The following is a 23,143-nucleotide window of genomic DNA, read 5'->3' as shown; positions in this document are numbered from 1 at the left end:
CTCTTAGGCCTGCAGATTTTCTTCTGTCTTTTACTAGACAGTCTACAATTTTATATTAAAGACTATGATCTGTTTTGAGTTAATTATTTTATAAGGTTTAGGTCAAGGTTTTTTTTGGTCTGCAGATGTCCAGTCTTTCCAGCAATAAGATTGAAAAGGCTATTCCTCTTCCATTAAATTGCTTTTGCTTATTTGTCAATAACCCAGGAGACATATTTATGTGGATCTATTTTGGGGTTCTCCATACTGTTCTACTCATGTGTGTGGCTATTCCTTCACCAGTACTCACACTGTTCTACTGATGTGTGTAGCTATTCCTTCACCGGTACTCACTGTTTCGATTAGTGAAGCTCTCAGCCTTAAAATCAGGAAGGGTGATTCTTCCCACTTTCTTCTTCGTAATTGTTTTGGCTATTTTAAAGCCTTTCACCTTCCACACAAATTTTAGAATGCTTGTCTGTCTCTGTCTCTGTCTGTCTCTCTCTATATATAAACTTTTCTGAGATTTTAATAGGAATTACATTAAGCCTACATATCAATTTAAAAGAATTGCCATTTTTACTATGTTGAGTTTCCCAATTCATAAATATTGCACCTCTCCAAGTGTTTAGGTCTTAGAATTCTTTCGTAGACATTTTGTCATCTTATTTGCACAAATCTTGTGTATGTTTTATTTGTTGTTTTCATTTTCTTTGGAGCAACTATAAATGGTATTGCGTTTGTTCTATCAGTTTCTACTTGCTCATTGTCAATATATATTTATTTTTGGGTATTAATTTCTTTTTCAACAGCTTGTTAATCACAAATTCCATTTTAAAAATAGTTATAGGGTTACAAGATATCTATTTCCATCTGGCTAAGTTTTGATAAGTTTGTGGGTTTTGAAGAATTGGTTAATTACCTGTCAGTTGTTACATTTATAAGTATAAAATTGTGTTATTACCCTTTAATTGCTATAAGAGCTGTAGTGATATCTTTTGTTTCATTCTTAACACCTTTTGTACTGCTCACAAGTTTTCTTGTGTTTTGCGCGACATCTGTTAAGGACCTTAGACTATGTCAACACACTGTCTTGTCCATTAGGGAGATATTTACTGCCAAATTTGAAAATGAAAACATCAAAAATGAAGAAAGGTGACATAATATTTTCCAGAAAAGGCGATTTCTTCTCCTAGCATGGAAAGACAAGTGGGTTGTCCAAATGATATCAACGATCCATGACGCTTCTGTCTCGACAACAGGAAAAAAAAAAAAAAATAGAAAAACGGGAGAGAATACTGTAAAACCTGCCTGCATCAAGGAATACAATGCCCACATAAAAGGCGTTGACCGTGCAGATCAATTCCTTTCGTGTTGTTCCATTCTAAGGAAAATGATGAAATGGACAAAAAAAGTAGTGCTGTACCTTGTAAACTGTGGACTTTTCAATTCACTTAGAGTGTACAACGCCCTCAATCCACAAGCAAAAATGAAGTATAAACAGTTTCTGCTTTCGGTGGCGAGAGACTGGATGACAGATGACAACAATGAAGGCTCTCCGGACCCAGAGACAACTCTGTCCAGCCCTTCCCCTGAGGGTGCAAGGAGAGCATCTCGTAAAGATGCACCCAAAAGGTTGTCAGGTGATACGAAGCAGCATGAACCTACGTCTATTCCAGCGAGTGGAAAGAAAAAATTTCCTACAGGAGCCTGCAGAGTTTGTGCCGCCCAGGGAAAAAGGAGCGAATCTAAATATTTATGTAAATTTTGTTTGGTCCCTCTTCATAGAGGAAAATGTTTTACGCAGTACCATACGTTAAAAAAGTACTAGAAACTTTAATTGCTAATTAGTTGTTTAATTGTTTTTGTAAATAAAAATGTTATAAGAATTGAAAAACAACACTTAAAGTGCATCATGATCTGTAGTTGTGATGATTTAAATAACATGCAGTTTGCCCAGAAACGTGCGGTCCCTGGCGTATGTATTACAGATTTCTATGCGGTATAAAATGTGTTAATATTGGTGATTTATCTCTTCTATCTTGGCTAATCTTGCTAGAGATTAATCAATTTCATTTTTATTTTTCTAAGAATCAGCCTTTTGTCTCATTAAACTCTGAATAATATTCTTATTTTCAATTCTATTGATTTCCACTCAACTATTTCCCTCATTTTGCTTGCTTTGAGTCTATATTGCTCTTCTTTTTTATAGTATCTTGAGGTAGGAACCTAGATTATTGAGACATTCTTTTCTAATGTATGCAATTAGTGCTATAAATTTCCCTCACAGCACTGCTTTAGCTGCATCCCACAAACTTTGATATGTTGTGTCCATTTTCACCCAGATATATATTTAAATTTCCTTTTAGATATGCTCTTTGACCCACAGATTACTTTAAAGTGTGTTGTTTAATTTTCAAGTGTTTGGAGAATTCCCTGTCATTCTTTCTGTTACTGATTTGTAGTTTAATTCCATTATGTTCAAATAATATACTCTGCATAGTTTCGATTCTAAATTTATTAAGGTTTTATAATCCAGCATATTATCTATGTTGGTGAATTTTCCCTGGGTCCTTGGAAAAAAATGCATATTTTGCTATTTTGGGGTAGAATGTTCAGTTAAGTATAAATTAGATCTTAGTGGTTAGTGATGGCGTTTACCTATTCTATATCTTTGCTGATTTTTCTGTCCAGCATTTCTATCGAATGCTGAGAATGGGGTGTTAAAGTGTCCAACTACAACAGTGAAATTATTTATTTCTCCTTTCAGCTCTATTAGTTTTGCTTTATTTAATTTGAAGCTTCTTGGTTGTTTGGTGTATACACACTTAGGATTGCAATACACACTTAGTGCACTGAGTCTTTCATTAGGTAATGTCTCAATGGATGAAATGTTTAACAGTGAACTGAACATTTTATAAGGAAGTTTTTCATTAGTATAAGTAGATACAGCATGAGATGAGTTAATAGGGAAGTAACATTTCTCAAGGGAAAAATGCTGCTTTATCATCTTTTGTAAAATCCACAGGTTCTTCTGTTAAGTTATTCATCAGAAGAAAATAACTAAGAAAAACACTTGCATATGTGTACCAGGAGATATCTACAAGAATGTTAAAAACAGAACTGAAAACAACTTAAATGACTATTGTTAAGAGAATTAATAATTGTGGTACAGTCACACAATGAAATATAATATAGCTATACTTGACTAATGAATGAATTTTATAAAAACAATATTGAATGAAAAAAGTAAGTTCTAATCTATATATAGTATAATTTTTATAATGCTCAAAAATAAGCAGAACAGAAACTATATTATTTAATCACATATACATGTGTGAGAAAAGTGTCCTAAGAAATCCATAGGAATGATGAATTGAAAATTCAGGATATAATCAGTTGTAGGAGGAGGCAGAGGAACAAGTTAAAACAGAGGTTGGCAAACTATGGCCCATTGGCCAAGGTCAGCCCACCACTTGTTTTTGTATGGTCCAAATGCTAAGAATAGTTTTCATATTTTTAAATAGTGAAGAAAAAATGAAAAGAAGAATATTTTATAACACATAAAATTTATGAAATTCTAGTTTCAGTGTTCACAAATAGTTTCATTAGAACACATCCACACTCATTCATTACACATTGTCTATGGCTGCTTTTATGTTACAATGCAGAGTTGAGTAGCTATGACAGACTTTATTGGCCTGGCAAAGCCATGGATATTTACTATCTGGTCCTTTACAGAAAAACATTTGCCAGTCCTTGAGTTACCGAAGAGTACACAGACTGAACTTAGTCTTCTACCTCCTGAGTATATTATTTTGCTTCATAATGTACACATATTAATATATTAAACATATTCTTTTCTACTTACCCAACATTATTTTAGAAGAATAAAGAAATAATTTTTAAAGAAAATCTGAAAAAAATAATCTTTTCAAAATAAACAACTTACTGTTGAAGAATTAATTTACATATAGGATACTCTATAACAAAGATCGGTAAACTATATAGTCAACAGGTCACATCTAGCCTGCTGCCTGATTTCCAAAATTAAGCTTTGGTAGAGCACAGCTACACCCATTTGTTTAGCCTTTCACTAGTATAGCAGAGATAAGTAGTTGCATAAGACACCAAATGGTTTAAATGCTTAAAATATTTACTATTTGGTCTTTTACAGAAAAGATTTACCTATCCCTGTTCTATAACATTATCATTTCTACAAGTTTCACTTTAATTAAAGCAAACATTAATATGTAATTTTAAAAACAAACAACAATTTTAGTAAAATAGCTAAAAGCATAATTCTGAAAGACACACAGGGCTTACATCCTGCTTCTGGGCATACCTTCTGGATCTTGGCAAAGTACTAATGACTCTGGGCCAGTTTTAAAACCAGTAACATTAAAATAAAAATCCCCACTCCAGAGAACTACTGTCAGGATTAGATTCTCAGTAATTTTAATTAACAATGGGCAGAGCAAAAAACAAAAAACAACCAACCAACCAAAAAACCACTACCGAAATAGTTGGCTTCAAGTCTTCCTTGTTAGAGTTTCCCTAATCTGCATTTTTTAAAAATTTCAGCTACCTGTACAGGAAAAATTTTGAATTCATATCAAAGCACAAGAATTATTTTGAAATCCATGATTTCTTTAAACCAAAATTCAACCTACAAACCATTTATGTTCCAAATGCTTATTCACAGGTTAGAGACTTCATTTTGCCATAGAAACCATATTCTAATTCATGTGGTTTACCAAAGCAGTGAATAAAATAAACTGATCAAATAATTTAATGACAGTAGTTTGCCAATTCCATAGGGTTAATCCTTAAAACTCAGAATTTAATCTTAACTGTTTGGGCTTGTTTATTTATAATGTGATATTAAAAAGTATCACAAAGGATATCTTGGGTTTAAGATCTGAATCTGTTATAACGTCTTTAAGACTGCATTTCTTAATTAGTAAAATGAAGATTTTATTAGTGGTTATAAGGACAAGCCACAGTGTAAATATTAATACATGTATATTTTCAAATTATTGAAATAAATTGTATTAATATTTATCAGTGGAAAAATGTTATGTGCTGCTTTAAATCACTAATGTTGACATTTTTTTTCCTTGAAGATTTAGTGTCATTATCATAAACATCCATTATTATATTATGCTACAGGTACAGCTGTTACATGAAGATCTCAACCATTACCATGTTGAATTGAATACCAAAATTTGCCACAGCCCAAAAACATGCACTAATGGCCATATAAGCATTAGTGACCACTATAAAATTAGTTCCCACATATACCTCCATTCCACTTAATATCACCTTCTATTCATACTCATCACATCAAGGTTTCTGTTGGCCAATCTTTCCTTGATTGTAGGATGTTATAAGTATCTGACAATATAATGCATGTCTAATTCAAATTGATAAGTAAAATTGAAAATCTAGCACAAAATGAAGGATTTCATGATAATAATGACAGTAATATTTGAAAACTGTTCAAATCACATGCAAAGCCATCTACAAATACGAGAATTACATAAGTTAATAACTGAATAAAAAAAGGAACCACAAAGAATTACGAGATGCACCAGAATTTTCAGGGTATCAAAATATTAAGAAATGCTCTTTGGAAAACTGCTGAAGTCACTGCCATTTTTGTAAAAAATGGCTCTCTTATATTATACATCTATAAAAGTAAAACACGAAGTGAAGGTTGTACCATCTTTCATCAGTTCTAACATGAACATTTTTTACATTTTAACGTCATCTCTGAAATGGGGGTGGGTGCATTTTATTATCAATGGCATCTTACAATCACTGTTAGCCAGGCAGTAGTTGCAACACAGGTGTTATTGCCTAAGTAAATATGAACTTTTGTTGTTGTTGTCGTTGTGTGTGTGTGTGTGTGTGACAACTGGACAACTGTAGCCCTTTAAATTTTCAATCAAAAAATCCCTGAGAAGTTATTTCAAGAAGAAATACAGGCTCTTTGAAGTCCAGCAGGAAGACAAAAAAAAAAAAAAAAAAGAAATACAGGCCCTGGTAGCTGTTGAAAACCTTCCACATACATTCAGATGAAGGCAAGAAAGTACTAGCACTAAACCTTGCAGAAAGGTGTTGACTCCCTAAGAGAAAATCCCAGAGACAAATTGAAGTACTCTTTTAAGAAATGTTGAAATCTTAATGGACTTGGCACAGAGGATATTATTATGTGAGACTACATCAATGACTCTGATTTAAAAAAAAAAGATTGGAAAGTCAAGTTATAAATGTGAAGTAGATTTAGGAATGAATACTTTTATCAATTTATTTCATTCATTGTTTCCTTTTTATGGATTCACAGTATTAAAAAATAAATCTAAAAGAGGTATTTCATCAAGTATAAAAATAAAAAGGTTAAGTGATAAAAAGCACTGTATCATAAGTTTGCAACATTTTCTTCTTCTAGTCATATACAAAGTAATAATGTACCTTACAGTCACATCTTGAATTTGATAAAATACAGATAGTATTTGTTATATAATTCTAACAGAAAAATTATAATCCTCTCCAAATTAATAACTTTTACAGTTAAAATAGTTGCAAATAAAACCAAAATTCTGATATTTAAGATAAAGCAAATTTAAATTACATTTTTTCAAGTTAAAATCCCAATTAAACCTTTTCTTCAGTCTTGAGCCCAGGAATTTGGGTTGCATATATATACATATATACGTACATATACATATATATACACATATATACACATATACATACACATAAACAGAGTAACAAATTTTATGTTATGTGGATTTTATTATATACCTTTTTTTCCTAGATCACAGACCTAAAGGTGAAAATTAAAACCACAAAAAATTTAGAAAAACTAAAAAATCTTCATGACTCTTTGACAGGCAGAACTCTTAGAGATGATGATAAAAGCATAACTCATAAACAACAAAAAAATTGAGAAACTGAACTTTATCAAAGTTAAAAGCCTTTTTAAAAAAAATCAAGCTAAACAAACACATTACCATATGACCCAGCAAACCCATGCTTTCATGACAGCAACAAAGAAAATAAAATACCTAGGAATATATTTAACCAAGGAGGTGAAAGATCTCTACCAAGAAAACTATGAATCACTGAGGAAGAAAACTGCAGATGATGTAAACAAATGGCAAAACATATCATGCTCATGGATCAGCAGAATCAACACTGTTAAAATGTTCATACTACTCAATGTGATCTACAGATTCAACGCAACCCCCATCAAAATACCAACATCATTTTTCACAGATCTAGAAAAAATAATTCTATGCTTCGTTCAGAACCAGAAAAGAGCCCAAACAGCCAAAGCATCCTTAAGCAAAGGGAACAAATCTGGAGGCATCACTTTACCAGACTTTAAACTATACTACAAGGCTGTAGTAACCAAAATAGCATGTTACTGGCACAAAAATAGAGACATAGACCAATGGAACAAAATAGAAAACCCAGATATAAAACCATCCACATATTACCATCTGATCTTTCACAAAGTAGACAGCAATATACATACACTGGGGAATAGAATCCCCATCCAATAAATGGTGCTGGGAAAATTAGATAACCATATGTAGAAGACTGAAACGGGATTTATAACCCTCACCACTCACAAAAATTAATTCAAGATGGATCACAGACTTAAACCTGAGACATGAAACCATAAAAATTTTAGAAAAAATGTTGGAAAAACTCTTCCAGATATTGGCCTGGCAAAGAATTTATGAAGAAGACCCCAAGGGCAATCACAGCAACAGCAAAAATAAATAAATGGGATTTGATTAAATTACAGTGCTTCTGCACAGCCAAGGAAACAATCAACAGAGCAAATAGATAACCTACAGAATGGGAGAAAATATTTGCATGCCATATATATACAATAAAGGGCTAATAACCAGAATCTACAAAAAAAATCAAGCAAATCAGCAGGAAAAAATCAAACAACTCTCTTAAAAAGTGGGCAAATGACATGAACAGAAGCTTTTCAAAATAAGATAGACTGATGGCCTATAAATATATGAAAAAATGCTCAATGCCACTTATTATCAGAGAAAGGAAAATGAAAACCACAATGAGATGTCACCTAACCCCAGTGATAATGGCTTTTATCAAAAAGTCCCAAAATAATAGATGCTGATGTGGATGCAGACAGAAAGGAACACTTACACACTGTTTGTGGGACTGCAAACTAGTGCAACCTCTATGGAAAATAGTATGCAGGTTCCTCAAAGAATAAAAGTAGACCTACCATTTGATCCAACAACCCCCTACTGGGTATTTACCCAAAGGAAAAAATGTCATTTTATCAAAAAGACACCTGCACTAGAATGTTTATTGCAGCACAATTCACAATCACAAAGATGTGGAATCAACCCAAGTGCCCATCAATTCATGAATGGATTAATAAAATGTGGTATATATATACCATGGAGTACTACTCAGCCATAAAAAATGAATTAATACCTTTTGCAACAATCTGGATGGAACTGGAGACCACTCTCCTAAGTGAAGTATCTAAAAAATGGAAAAACAAACACCACATGAACTCACTATGCAATTGGAACTAACCAATCAGCATTCATGTGCATAGATGGAAGTAAAACTCAACGGAAATCATGCAGGTGGGAGGGGAGAGAAGGGGACGGACGAAACCATACCTAACGGGTACAACGTACACTACCTGGGTGATGGGCACACTTACAACTTTGATTCAAGCAATACAAAAGCAATCCATGTAACCAAAACATTTGTACCCCCATAATATTCTGAAATTTAAAAATAGATAAATACATTTATTAAAAAAGTAATAAAATGCAAACTTATTAAAAAATACTTCCCTTCATAACAAAAACCTGTAAATGAATGACCAAGGCAGCTCTATTCATAAGTACCAAAAACTGGAAACAACCCAAATGTCTTTGATGGGTGAATGGACAAACTGTAGAGCATCCATACAATGGAATACTACTTACTCAGCAACAAAGAGGAGCAAGCTATTAATATTTACATGTGCAACAACTTTCATGAATATCCTTATGGTGCAGGAAAGAAGCTAGTCACAAAAGATTAAGAACTATTATATACAACATCCTTGACGCTACGATTTTTTGACTTTACTAAGGTGCGAAGGTGATACGCATTCAGTAGAAAACATACCTCGGGTACCCACACAACCATTTTGTTTTTCACTTTCAGCAGAGCATTTAATACATTACATGAGATATTCAACACTTTATTATGAAATAGGCTTTGTGCTAGATATGTGCCCAGCTGTCGGCTACTGTAAGTGTTCTGAGCATGTTTAGGGCAGGCTAGGCTAAGCTGTCATGTGCAGTAGGTTAGGTGCAATAAATGTTTCAACTACATGTTATTTTCAACTTATGATGGATTTATTGAAATATAACTCCATCATAAGTCAAAGAGCATCTGCATTATACATAAATACAATTTGTAAGACATTCTGGACAAAATGAAAGACAAAATGGTTGCCACAGCGTTAGGGGTAAGGGTAGAGTACGACTCTAGAAAGACAGTATGAGAGAGTTTTAGGGGGATGGAATTGTACTGGAACTTGACTGTGGTGGTGGTTACTTAAATTTACACATGTGTTAAAATTTATAGAACTGGAAAAGAAAAATAAAGTTAATCTTACTGTATGATAATTTAAAAAATAAAAAGAAATGTTCAAAACATAAGGTGCCAATGCATCACCTAGGAAACGGCAACTATAAGGCAGCTAGATAGATGGCACAGAAGTTAGGAAAGTAGTTTGAGTTACTGATAGAGATTTTCAAGTCATGTGGTAGAATTATCAGTGAGATCACCCCAGGATATTATTTACATTGAGAAAATAACAAGGACAGAACCCCAAAGAATATCAGTAGTTAAAGACTAAGAAGAAGAAAAGAATCCCACAGAAGGTATTAAGAAATTATAGTTAAAGAATTAAAGGGTAAACCAAGAGACTATGGTATCACAGAAAGAAGAAAGAAATTTTGCAGTAGTAGCTCATGATCAAATGCCACAGAAAGGTCAAGTAAGATGAATTTAAAATTGTTTATTCAAGAATGCCCACTTCTGGCACTTTTACTCAACAAAAATACTGAAAGTCCTAGCCATAGCAATCAGGCAAGAGAAAGAAAGAAATAAAGGGCAACCAAATTGGAAAAGAAGAAGTCAAACTATCCCTGTTTGCCGACGATATGATCTTATACCTAGAAAACCCTGAAGACTCCTCCAAAAGACTCCTAGAATAAATGAGTTCAGTAAAGTCTCAGGTTACAGAAATCAATGTACACAAATCAGTAGCAGTCTTATACACTAATAACACACAGGGTGAGAATCAACTCAAGAATGCAATCCCACTTATAATAGCTGCAAAGAAAAGAAAATACCCCATCATTAAGGAAAGCACTCACGCTTAAAGATCCAGTGAGAACCTGAGCCAGGTTAATGAAAAAAAAAAAAAAAAACAACTGAGAAATAATCAAGTGAAATCTACAACATCAAGGATAGAAAACAGTCCTAAGAGCTAACAGAAAGGAAAAAGCTTCCTTAAAAAGGAACATGATCCAGAACATCACGTCTCATTAGCAACAATAAAAGTAGGGAGATGATAAAGCAGAATCTTCAAAGAAAATGAACTTCAAACTTAGATTTCTTTATCCAGCCAAATTATCATTCATAAGTTCATCCCTTGATGAACTAACAGGGACCAGATGTACCCTCCCACCTTAAACAACTAAAAGTCCGAACAAAATATGTAAAATAATAGTTTTCAAACAGTGAACAACAAGCAGACAGGTCAGCGACCCCTGAGAAAGGGAAAGAAGGGAGGTGAGCCCAGACACTGACCAACGTGACGGCTGGCAAGTCCCTGGACTGCAGAACAGAGAAGGCGCCCGAACACCTGGCAGTCTCCCCAAGTTGGGGAAACAGCATTTGGAGCTTGGAAAGTTGAAGAACACTAGAATTTGCAGGTCAGAGAAGCAAAGAAGGAAGAGCTCACAGAGAAAGAATGCTCAAGCTCTGGAGAGAGTTCCTGGAGTCTCCTGCTGATTGACAAATAGCATACTGTCAATAGTATCTGAGGTTCAATCAAGGCTGCAAAAGTTGCATGTTTCCAATATCCTGCAAAGCAATAAAGCACTGGGTATTCAAAACAGCACTGCCACAGCAGTGGGGGCAAATTAGTACTGAAGACCATTCTAACCCTGCCTAGCAAAGCTTAAAAGTTAGCCTTGAAATACTCACACTATTTCCAAGCAACTTAACTGCATCCCAGAATAAAGACCCAAAATATTTTAAAAATACCAAAAACTGCAAGCTAAAATACACAATACCTGTTATGCAATCACAAATTATCAGACATATAAAGGAGTAGGAAAAGATGACCCTAATGAAGAAAAAAATCAATCAGCAAACAGAGACTTGGAAATGACAAAGATGACAGAATTAGTATTAATGGGTAAGGTTAAAACAGCTATTATAATTACATTCCATTTGTTCAAGAAGGTAGGGAAAAGCATAAATATTACACAGAGAGACGTGGAAGATATAGAAACAACCCAAATGAACTTTAAGAGATAAAAAATACAATATTTGAGATGAAAAATATACAAAATCTAGATGGTATTAACAGATTAGACACAGTAGAAGAAAAGATTAATGCACTTGAAGACACAGCAATAGAAATGATCCAAAATGAAACACAGAGAGAGGAAATAATGACTGGAAAAAAATAATAAAGAGCATCAGTGAGCAGCTGGGAAAGCAGTAAGTGGTCTAATGTATGTGTACTGGAGTCCTAGAAGAAGAAGGGAAGAGGAAACAGAAAAAAGTTTCTGAAGAAATATGAATGAAATTTTTCCAAATTTGATGAAAATTATACACCCACAGATCTAAAAAGCTCACTAAACTACCCTGTATGAAATGACCATGAAGAAAGCTACACAGGCCACAATGTAATCAAAATCAAATTTCTTCCAGCAATAAAGAGAAAATTTTAAAAGCAGTCAGAGAAAAGACACATTACATACAGAGGAAAAAGAGTGACCACAGACTTGTCAGAAAAGGGCATGCTAGAAGATAACTGGAGAGCCATCTTCAAAGCACAAAGCACTGAGAGAAAAAAACCTTTCAACATATAATACTATACCTAGCACCAATATTTGTCAAAAACAAACACAAAATACTTTCCAGACATACAAATGCTTATCAAATTCACTAGCAGATCACAACTACAAATCATCACTCAAGCATGAGGACAAAATAAGGGCATTTTCCAACAAATCTTTGAAAATTTCTCTCCAAAAGAGTTACCAAAGGATATTCTCCAGCATGAAGAAAAGTAAACTGAGGGGACAATAGTAGGATGCAAGGAATAATGTTGAGAAAATAAATCAGTAAATCTTTTTAAGTCCAATAATTGCTTACAAATATTTTAAAGAAAAATTTGTAACCAAAATTTCAGGTGCCATTAACATGAAAGATATGGAGAAGGAAAAAGACAGGATGTTCTTTTCTACTATCTAGAGGAAGTATACAAATACAAATTAATTTCAGATAGGAGAAAAACAAACTGAAGTCTGTGTGTTAAAAATATAAAGGGGAACCATTAAAAAATTTAACTATGTTTCTATGACATTATTTCAAAGGAAAAATATCCTACATTGAATAACTACTTAACTCACAAAGATACCACTTATGAACTTATAATAGGTAAGTAATAAGTCTAATGAAGATATATTACCATCTAATCGACCTATTTTGTATTTACATACATGTTTTGTATGTAAGCATTGACGCTTCATGGGGTGCTGGGCTGACAGAAACAAACATCAGCTGTTCTGTGGACAAAAGGTAAAAAGGCATTTGGGTGCTTCTACAAGTCAAAACCAGTTTAACTATTGAAATGACTATCTAAAAACTGAATATTTTCTGGGATACATGATTTATTAATAGTTAATTGGCATAGAGGCTTTAATATTTGTTTCTAATTACATTAAATGTATAGTTACACATGTCTATACATGTGAACAAAGATATAGTTAGTTACACATACACTTATCCAAATACCTATTTCCCCTTTCTCTTCTAAAATTCTTTGCTATTTAAAAATATTTAAAACTAAAAGATTATTGGGGGGAAAAAAGCCTCAGCAATGTAAGAACTTATTTCTTTAATATGAATATTAGGCTTGTTATATCCATTTCTACTCTTTTTAAACTAACAGCTATGAACTTAACTCCCAATTAACCAAAGAAACAGTAGAATTCTACCCTTGGTATAAAAGAGATAGCAGAAGAGAGGTTAAATAAGATATTCAACTTTTTGGGTTTATTTTTTCTTAAGAGATAGGGTATCACTCTGTTGCCCACATCACAGCTCACTGCAAACTTGAACTCCTGGCCTCAAGCAATCTCCTCTCACCTTGGCGTCCCAAAGTGTTGGGATTACAGGAGTGAGCTACTGCATCAGGCCCAAGACATATGACTTTATAGCCTGTGGATGACTTTTCAGTTATCCTTATTTCCTATTATTATGCACAGATTGTAAGATTACAATTCCTTTTATTCATACTTACCTTAACACAGACCTTGATTTGGAATACTAATAAATTCAAAATCTCAAACAAACAAAAAAATCATACCACGTGTCCTTCGGCTCGAGCTTTATTCTGCATAGCTTCCCGTTTTCGCTGTAGGAACTCTTCCACTTGTTTAGCTCTTTCTATAGTTAGCTGCCCTTTTTGCCTAATGTGGACAAATTGCAAAGTTAGTAACTGTGAACAATACATATTCCAAGAAGTTAAAATTTTACTTATTCTAAATACTTTTTCCATTGCAGAATATGAAGAAAAGCTGACATGAAATATAAACTTTCTCTTTAATGAACAAATCACAACATATATGTCGATATCTACTGCCTAAATCACATTCTTTACTATTTTAAATAAAAGTAAAATCTATAATTTTATTCCAAGTCTTAACAAGAAGGTTTCTTTTACATTTGTTTGATCTATTCTACTTATAGACACATAAAATTGTTTTAGACTATACTTAGTTATGGAAAAATCTCAATAGTTTCCAAGTTTATTTCAGAACTCTGTATCAAATACAATGAGAATTTTTTCTTCAGTATTGAGGTCAAATGAAAGTAGGATAATAGCAATTTCAAAACTGAACAAAAAGAATGAAAGGTTTACTTAAGTGTGAGTTTTAAAAAACACAGTAAGAAGCTATGTCTGAATTCCCTGAATATCACAGCTATAATAGTAAAAAGTAAAATGGTTGGGTTAGGGAAAAATTCAAAGCAGTTATTTGTTTTAATCTTTTCCAATTTAACTATTATGTCCTCCTCTGACAATTATGAAACAATGTAAACATATTAAGCTTAGATTACAAATAAAAAATATCAATTACAAACATTTATTGGGCATCTCCTATATGCTGCAGTATATCCACTATACATTTAGCAGGCATGCTAAGTTTGGAAGATAAAAAAATAAATAAAACCCAGCCCCAGTAATCAGAGAACTCATAGCACAGCATCAATTGCAGTTAATTGTGGAGGTAAGGAAAAAAACTTCCTACAGGCTCTCTTTGGCATCATAACTAAAATAGGGTCTCAAAAATACATGAAATAATGCCTTTTCTTTTAGTAGGATTTAAACATTTCTAATTTTCATACCCCAAATAATCAAATCTTTTACATTTTTTGGCAACAATGAAACACATAAAATATTTTAAATATGAAATTAAGCTGGCCGGGTGCAGTGGCTCACGCCTGTAATCCTAGCACTCTGTGAGGCCAAGGCGGGATGACTGCTCAAGGTCAGGAGTTCAAAACCAACCTGGGCAAGAGCGAGACCTCGTCTCTACTAAAAATAGAAAGAAACTAATTGGCCAACTGAAAATATATAGAAAAAATTAGCCGGGCATGGTGGCGCGTGCCTGTAGTCCCAAGCTACTCGGGAGGCTGAGGCAGAAGGATCACTTGAGCCCAGGAGTTTGAGGTTGCTGTGCGCTAGGCTGATGCCACGGCACTCTAGCCGGGGTAACAGAGTGAGACCCTACCTCAGAAAAAAAAACAAAACTTAAAATCTTTTTTTTTTTTTGAGACAGAGTCTTGCTTTGTTGCCCCGGCTAGAGTGAGTGCCGTGGTGTCAGCCTAGCTCACAGCAACCTCAGACTCCTGGGCTCAAGTGATCCTGCTGCCTCAGCCTCCCAAGTAGCTGAGACTACAGGCATGCGCCACCATGCCCGGCTAATTTTTTCTATATATATTAGTTGGCCAATTAATTTCTTTCTATTTATAGTAGAGATGGGGTCTCAGTTTTGCTCAGGCTGGTTTCGAACTCCTGACCTCGAGGAATCCACCTGCCTCGGCCTCCCAGAGTGCTAGGATTACAGGCGTGAGCCACCGCACCCGGCCTTAAAATCTATTCTATTAGGTCATTAGAGGTGGAGGAGCGTTGTCTTGCAAGAGGATTGTCCTGTCTCTATGGACCAATCTTAGCTGTTTATTCACAAGCATCCTCATCATGCAGTCCAACTTGTTGAAGGAGACATCTGCTGTAATCAATTCATCAGGTATCGTGAAACTGTAGTGGATAACAGTGCTGGACCACCAAAGAGACACCATTAGCTTTTTTTCATGAATATTTGGTTTTGGACTGTGTTTCGGCACTCGATCTTTATCTAAGCATTTTGTGGAATGCTTGAGACTGCCAAAAAGAATCCATTTTTCATCCCGCGAAACAAAACAGTGTAGAAATGGTTCACTTTTATGTCATGACAGAAAAGACAGGCAAGCTTTGAGACGATTTCTCTTCTGATGCTCCTTTAATTCATGCAGTACCTACCTATCCAGCTTCTTTACCTTGCCATTTTTTTTTCAAATGGTCCAATGTTGTTGGAACAGTAACGGCAAACCTTGCTGCTAATTCATGCATGGGTTGACGATGGATTCACTTCCACTACAGCTTTCGGCTCATCATTATTCACTTCAAGTAGCCCACGTGGCTCATTTTCAAGATTAAAATCACCAGAACAGAACTTCTCAAACCATCAATATACTGTGTGTTCATTAGCCACATCCTTCCCAAACACTTCGTTGATATTTCAAGCTGTCTGTGCAGCATTGGTTCCATGACGGCACTCATATTCAAAAATAACAGCAGTCATATTATGCACTGTATAATTCTGAGACTGATGAGGTATATTCAGTCTGAATGCAATATATCCCCTGCATATATCAAGTTAGGGCTGTATCCCAATCTGTGATAGCCTCGTTCCCACAGGGCTGGGCCTGAGAAGGGCAAATTAACTTTCAGGTGTGATGCTCACACATGTCCTATGAAACTGTATGGCTACAAATATGGTTCTTTTTGAGGGTCCTGGAAGCTGACACCATCATCTGCAATGAGATAAAATAGCTGATCTCTCTGCTGTGTATCTTGACTACACTGACTTTCTTTTCTAACCTTTGTAGAAATAAAATATGTTTGACTTCCCATCCTAAACTGGTCTGAGTCCAGTGTTTATAAGCCTGAACCTCCAATTTGCATATGTTAATATAGCAGTTGCAAAGAATTGTTTTACTAAGAACTTGGTCCTATGTACAACAGCTCTGATTTATAGATTTTCACACCATTTATGCATATAAGTACATTTACATTATTGGCTGCTTTCAAACACAATCTTAAAACCTGTTGTGATTTTATTTAACACTATTTCTTTCTTCCTTTCATTTATTAAACAAATATTTATTGAGTGTCAACTATTTGCCACATTATATCTCTCTAAAGATGAAAAAAACGGAGTTCCAAGAAGGCAAGGATAATTCAACATAGGAAAATCAATCAGAGTAATATATGATACGAAAACAATTTTAACATGGGAAATATGGGAACAAAGTTAAATTTAAAAAGATATAAATTTGTACTTATGACTTAATTTCCACTATCTATGAAAAAATATGTAAAAAAGAATGCAAGAAAATACACAGTGCTGCCTCTGTAGGGATTAGGAATTATTTCCCTTCCTGTGTCCTAATATTCTCTTATACATTCCAATTTTTCTAAAACTAACCTATATCACTTCTCAAGCAGAAAAATAAGACAAAAAAGCTTCTTGTGACTTTCCTTCAAGTTTTCTTTTTTCCTGGGCAAACAAGATAAAAAAGGTATGAACATGTGATCACAAAGCCTACCGTGTTTTCCTGAAAATAAGACCTACCCATAAGAAAAGCCCTAGCAGGATTTCTAAGCATTTGTGCAATATAAGCCCTAACCCTGAAAATAAGACCTAGTGATGGGCGTGGCTACACAGTGTATCTGCACAACCCATGCATTTCCTCGCAGAACTGTCTGCCCCATTGTGACAGGTACTATCCCAGAGGTGACCGGAAAGGTATGGGCAGCCCCACCACCAAGGTTGGCTCCCCCTGTCAGGTCCCGGCCATCCTGTGTGTGCTGCAAGCTGAGGCTTTGAGGTGAAAATAACACATCCCCTGAAAATAAGCCCTAGGGTGTCTTCTTAAAGAAAAATAAATATAAGACCCTGTCTTATTTTCGGGGAGACACAGTAGGTGATAGGACAATGACAAGGTAGTTAGCTGCTGATATTTAAAACAGAAGGCCGGGCGCTGTGGCTCACGCCTGTAATCCTAGCTCTCTGGGAGGCTGAGGCGGGCGGATTGCTCAAGGTCAGGAGTTCAAAGCCAGCCTGAGCAAGAGCGAGACCCCGTCTCTACTATAAATAGACAGAAATTAATTGGTCAACTAATATATATAAAAAATTAGCCAGGCATGGTGGCGCATGCCTGTAGTCCCAGCTACTCGGGAGGCTGAGGCAGTAGGATCGCTTGAGCCCAGGAGGTTGAGGTTGCTGTGAGCTAGGCTGACGCCACGGCACTCACTCTAGCCTGGACAACAAAGCGAGACTCTGGCTCAAAAAAAAAAAAAAAACAAAAAAAACAGAAATACATGAGCATTCTTGAATTCAGCAAAGGAACACTATTAAAAGGGAATTTGAGGGTAAGAAGAAGAAAAAAAAGATTAAATGTCTTTGCATAAAGCAAAACATTAAGGGGCAAAGACAAGTAGTTTAAGTTGGATGGAATAGTGAAAGTTGTTGATCCATGAAGGTGGAAAAGAATTACAGTATTTATATAAATGTAAGACAGTGAGTACTAGTAATATGGGATTAGGGGAATCTCATACACTTAGTAGTTAAATCATTTCCTTTCAAATGATTACCAGCTATAAGATCATTTTTATTCTTATAGCAAAATATAATTACCCTAGTTTAAAGGCTTTTCTAGTATTTTCCTGTTTCATTTATAAGAAATTTCAGGAAGAAACATTCTTTTTAATATGTTTCAGTCTGCTAATTTATGAAATTCTCTTTTCCTAACTTAACCTATTGAAGTATACTCCACAATGATAAGAACGAATAAATTTGACTTCTCAATATTAAACTATGAAATCAACACACGTTTTTTAAAAAGCTATAAAGCTACCCTGAGTAGACAGAAGCATTACCATATGAAGCCAATATTACCCTCTTATTACTATGAGGCCAGTGTTACCCTAATACCAAAATCAGACACAAAGACATTACAAGGAAAAAAAAAAAAAAAACTACACACCTATATCTTTCTCATGAATAAAAATACAAAAATCCTCAACAAAATATCAGCAAATCAAATCCAACAATGTATAAATAGAATTGTACATCACGACCAAGCAGGATTTCTCAGGTATGCAAGGCTGTTCAACAGATAAAAATTGACTAATGTAATCCATCACATGGACAAGTTAAAGAGGAAAAAAACCACAAAATCATATCAATAGATACAAATGAAAAGCACTTGATAAAATCCAACACTCATTCATAATAAAAAAAATCTCAGAAAACAAGAATATTGGGGAACTTCCACAAATTCATAAAGAAGATCTACAAAAAACTTAAACCTAACATCATACTTAATGGTGAGAAACTTGAAGCTTTCCTGCTAAGATCAGGCACAAGAAAAACATGGCCTTTCTTCGTACTGCTTTTCAGTAACATATCGGAAGTTCTACCTAATGCAATTAAGACAAGGAAAGAAAACATAAGGTATAATATATAAATTGGGAAGGAAGAAATCCAACTGGCTTTGTTCACAAATGACATTTTTGTCTATCTAGAAAATCCAAAAGAATCGACAAAAAAATTCCTGGAATTAATGTGATTATAGCAAGGTTGCAGGATACAAGGTTAATATACAAAAATGACTTGCTTTCCTATAAAATAAACAAGTGGAATTTGAAACTAAACACACATTATTGGCCGGGTGTTGTAGCTCACGCCTGTAATCCTAGCTTTCTGGGAGGCTAAGGCGGGAGGATAGCTGCAGCTCAGGGGTTCAATACCAGCTTGAGCACAGTGAGACACCATCTCTAGAGACAAGAAACAAAAAAAAGACACATACACACAAAAAATACATAAACCACAAAACCCAGCCAGGCACTGTGGCACATGCCTATAGTCACAGCTACCTAGAAGGCTGAGGCAGAAGAATCACTCACAGCCCAGGACCTGGAGCTTGTAGTGACTTAAATCACAGAGTGACACTCTGTCTCAACAAAGAAAACCAAAAACAAACAAACAAAAAAACACATTATCATTTACATTAGCACCCTCAAAAATGTTATATATAGCTATAAGTCTAACAGCATATGTATATACCTATATGAGAAAAACTACAAAACTCTAACGAAAGATAACAAAGTAAATAAATGGAGAGATATTCCAGGTCTGATAGGAAGTATAGGAAGACTTGTCAAGATGTCAGTTCTTCCCAAATTGATCTACAGATTCAGCACATTCCCAAAATCCCATCAAGTTATTTCACTGATATTGACAAACTGATTCTAAAGCATATAAGCAGAAGCAAAAGAACTAAAATCGTCAATTCAATATTGAAGCAGAACAAAGTTGGAGGACTGAAACTACCTGACTTCAAGACTTGCCATAAAGCTACTGTGATCAACACAGTGTGGTACTAGCTAAAGAATAGACATATAAATCAATGGAAAAGAATAGAGAGCTCACAAATAGACTCACAGAAATAGAGTCAACTGATCTTTGACAAAAGAGGAAAGGTAATTTAAAGAAGCAGTCTTTTCAAAAGTTGTTTGGAAAAACTGAATATCCACATGCAAAAAAATGAATCTAGATACAGACCTTATATCCTTCACAAAAATTGACTCAAAATGGATCACAGACATAAATGTAAAACACAAAACCACAAAATGGCTAGACAATAACATAAGAGAAAATATAAACGAACTTGGGGATGGTGATAACTTTTTGGATACAGCACCAAAAGCACAATACATGAAAGAAACAACGGACTTCTTTAAAAGTAAAAATTCTGCTCCGCGAAAGACAGTATCAAAGGAATAAGACTACAAGCCACAAAAAGGGGGGAAATATCTGCAAAAGCCATACCTGAAAAAGGACTGTCATCAAAGATATACAAAGAACACTTAAAACTCAACACTAAGAAAATAAACAACCTAACTTAAAAATGAGCAAAAGACCCAAATAGACAACTCACCACAAAAGATATACAGATGGCAAGAAGCACAGGAAAAGATGTTTGACATCATATCTCATTAGAGAATTACAATTAAAACGACGAGAAACCACTACACACCAGTTAGGATGGCCAAATCCAAACACTAAATGCTGACAACACTACATGCTGAAGAGGATGCAAAGCAACAGGAACTCTCACTCATGGCGGGTGGGAATGCAGAATGGGACAGCTACTCTGGAAGACAGTTTGATGGCTTCTTACAAAACTAAACACAGTCAAAATATGATCCAGCAATCATGCTCCTTGGCATTTACCTAAATAGTTGAAAACTTATGTCCACACAAAAATCAGAAGTGTGTTTATAGCAACTTTATTCATAACGGCCATCACCTGAAAGTAATCAACATGTCCTTCAGTAGGTTAATAGCTAAATAAAGTGTGATACAACCATACAATGCAATATTATTCAGTATTAACAAGAAATAAAGTATCAAACCATAAAAATATATGTAGGCACCTTAAAAGAATATTACTGAGAGAGGCCATTACTGAAAAGGCCACATACTGTATGACTGCAACTATAGGACATTCTGGAGAAAGTAAAACTATGAAGACAGTAATATGACCACTGCCTGCCAGAGGTCAGGAGGCAGGGAGGGATGAACAGGTGGAGCACAAAGGATTTTTAGGGCAGTGACATTATTTTGTATGGTATTACAATGGTAGATACATGTAATTATACATTTGTCAAAACTCATAGAATGTACAACACCAAGAGTAAACCCTAATGTAAACGATGGACTTTGGGTGATACTGATCAATGTGAGTTCACTGATTATAACAAATGGTACCACTCAAGGTGAGGATGTTGACAGGGAGGCTGTTCATGTGTGGTGAAGGAGTATACAGGAATACTGTACTGTCCACTCAATTTTGCTGTGGACCTAAAGTTGCTCTAAAAATAAAGTAAACCTACGATTAGCTTCATGTCTCAGGCTTCTGTATAAAATTTATAATGTATTCATAATGTTAATTTGCATTTATCTCAATAATTGATCTCTGCTCAATTATATATTAATCATCTTTTATAATGGGGGAGGGAATCATAAAGATTTTTATAACAGTTGATGATATTTTTCTATAAAATCAACACAAGGAAAAGACGGTATGACTAAATTGTCACAAAACCTCATCTGTTCTTCCATAACTCACCAGAATGTTTTATAAAATAGGAATGTCTAAGAAAACACATATACATACTTAAGAAAAAAAGAACTATGTAAGTTGTAGCCACTGACAGTTACCATTATTAACAGGAGAAAAGAAAAAATCTGATGAACAGAATCACAAAGAGGTATGAATCGGAGATGAATGTGAAGAGAAAACATGCTAAGACAACAAAGAGAAAAGTGGGCTTCTAAGTGATGAGGAAAAGGAAGACAAAACATGCTTTGGAGTTCTGCATAAAGTGTGATTCCATTTAAATTTATATTCTGATTTATTTTAAACAAGTGAATGAAACATATTACAACCATATGTTGGCTGAAAGTTATTTGTTCGTTTAAACAGTTACTTTCAGCCAAAACACATAAGTAAGACACAAAACTCAGGCTGAACCGAAGAGCTGCATGCTTGCATAAGGTAATCGAGGGCCAAATTGGCACCTGTGAAAACTATTGCATCCAGGAGGCAGAAAATATTCCATGTGAAGAATGGAGAAACATCTACAAAGTGTAGGTACTAAGCCATACATGACAAAAGACGAAATTACACACAGGATGAATTCATGGATCATTACACGTTCCAACCTGTTTGTACTGGCTTGTTTAGACACGGCCTTCAATCCTTTCAAAGTCTGTCTAATAGCATCAGCAGCAGGGAAATGGTGATGACCTGCAGCCCCAATAGGAAATCCTGGACGAACTCCAGGCAGAATTCCTCTGTAGATAAATATGCATAGTGACTTTCGTTACTGTCTCTGAAGCAACGCATAAGCAACTTCTGCAGAACACAGCCATACCTTTCTGGAAGCCCTCGACCGCGCAGTTCTCCTTTCCATTTGGCCTCATTCTCTTCTGCTCTCTGTTGCTGCATTTGATCAAAAATGGCATGGTAATGTTCATACTGTCCTCGAGGAGAAAAAGATGATGGAGCTATGGCCCCTCCACTGCCAATAAAGGGAGCCTGGGGATTAAACAAAAAGCTCTCGCTATTTATCTTGTAAGGTTTAAAGGCCTATACTATCTTCAAAAGAAAATTTCAATGCTTGATTTTTTAAAAGTAATTATGTAATATGAACATATTAATAAAGCCTAAAGCTGGGTAGTAGCCTTTAACAAAGACATTGTTTTGTGTGTAAAGTGATGAGAACAGAAGCCAGAGTACTGAGAGTAAAGGAGGAAAAGCTTCCAGATGATAACATCTTAAGGAAGAAGTCTGGATAAGAAAAGACAAAAAGAAAGACATTAGAATCAAATAAAGGAAACATCAATGTAACCCAATAAGATCAAATTTGTTTTAACATCTTGGCGACAGTAAGTTG

At 34.8% G+C, this 23,143-nt stretch overlaps 1 protein-coding gene across 15 annotated transcripts in view; it reads right to left on the bottom strand.

The window, feature by feature from the left end:
* Positions 1-23,143, bottom strand: part of NEK1 (NIMA related kinase 1) — a 140,886-nt gene that overhangs the window by 70,286 nt on the left and 47,457 nt on the right. For 9 of the 15 annotated variants that reach the window (XM_076010725.1, XM_076010726.1, XM_076010730.1 and 6 more), the window contains 4 exons: positions 22,622-22,785; positions 22,410-22,541; positions 13,661-13,763; positions 8,473-8,523 (listed from right to left, as the gene is read on the bottom strand). In XM_076010725.1, coding sequence (XP_075866840.1) covers positions 8,473-8,523; positions 13,661-13,763; positions 22,410-22,541; positions 22,622-22,785 — 450 coding nt within the window. The remainder of the gene's footprint in view (positions 1-8,472; positions 8,524-13,660; positions 13,764-22,409; positions 22,542-22,621; positions 22,786-23,143) is intronic. The other 6 variants (XM_076010733.1, XM_076010734.1, XM_076010735.1 and 3 more) reach the window with 3 other exon arrangements.

The sequence above is a fragment of the Microcebus murinus genome, chromosome 15 (assembly GCF_040939455.1).
Source record: "Microcebus murinus isolate Inina chromosome 15, M.murinus_Inina_mat1.0, whole genome shotgun sequence".
NCBI classification, from domain to species: Eukaryota; Metazoa; Chordata; class Mammalia; order Primates; family Cheirogaleidae; genus Microcebus; species Microcebus murinus.
The sequence above is the reverse complement of the archived record's forward strand: the minus strand, read 5'-3'. Positions and strand labels throughout refer to the sequence as shown.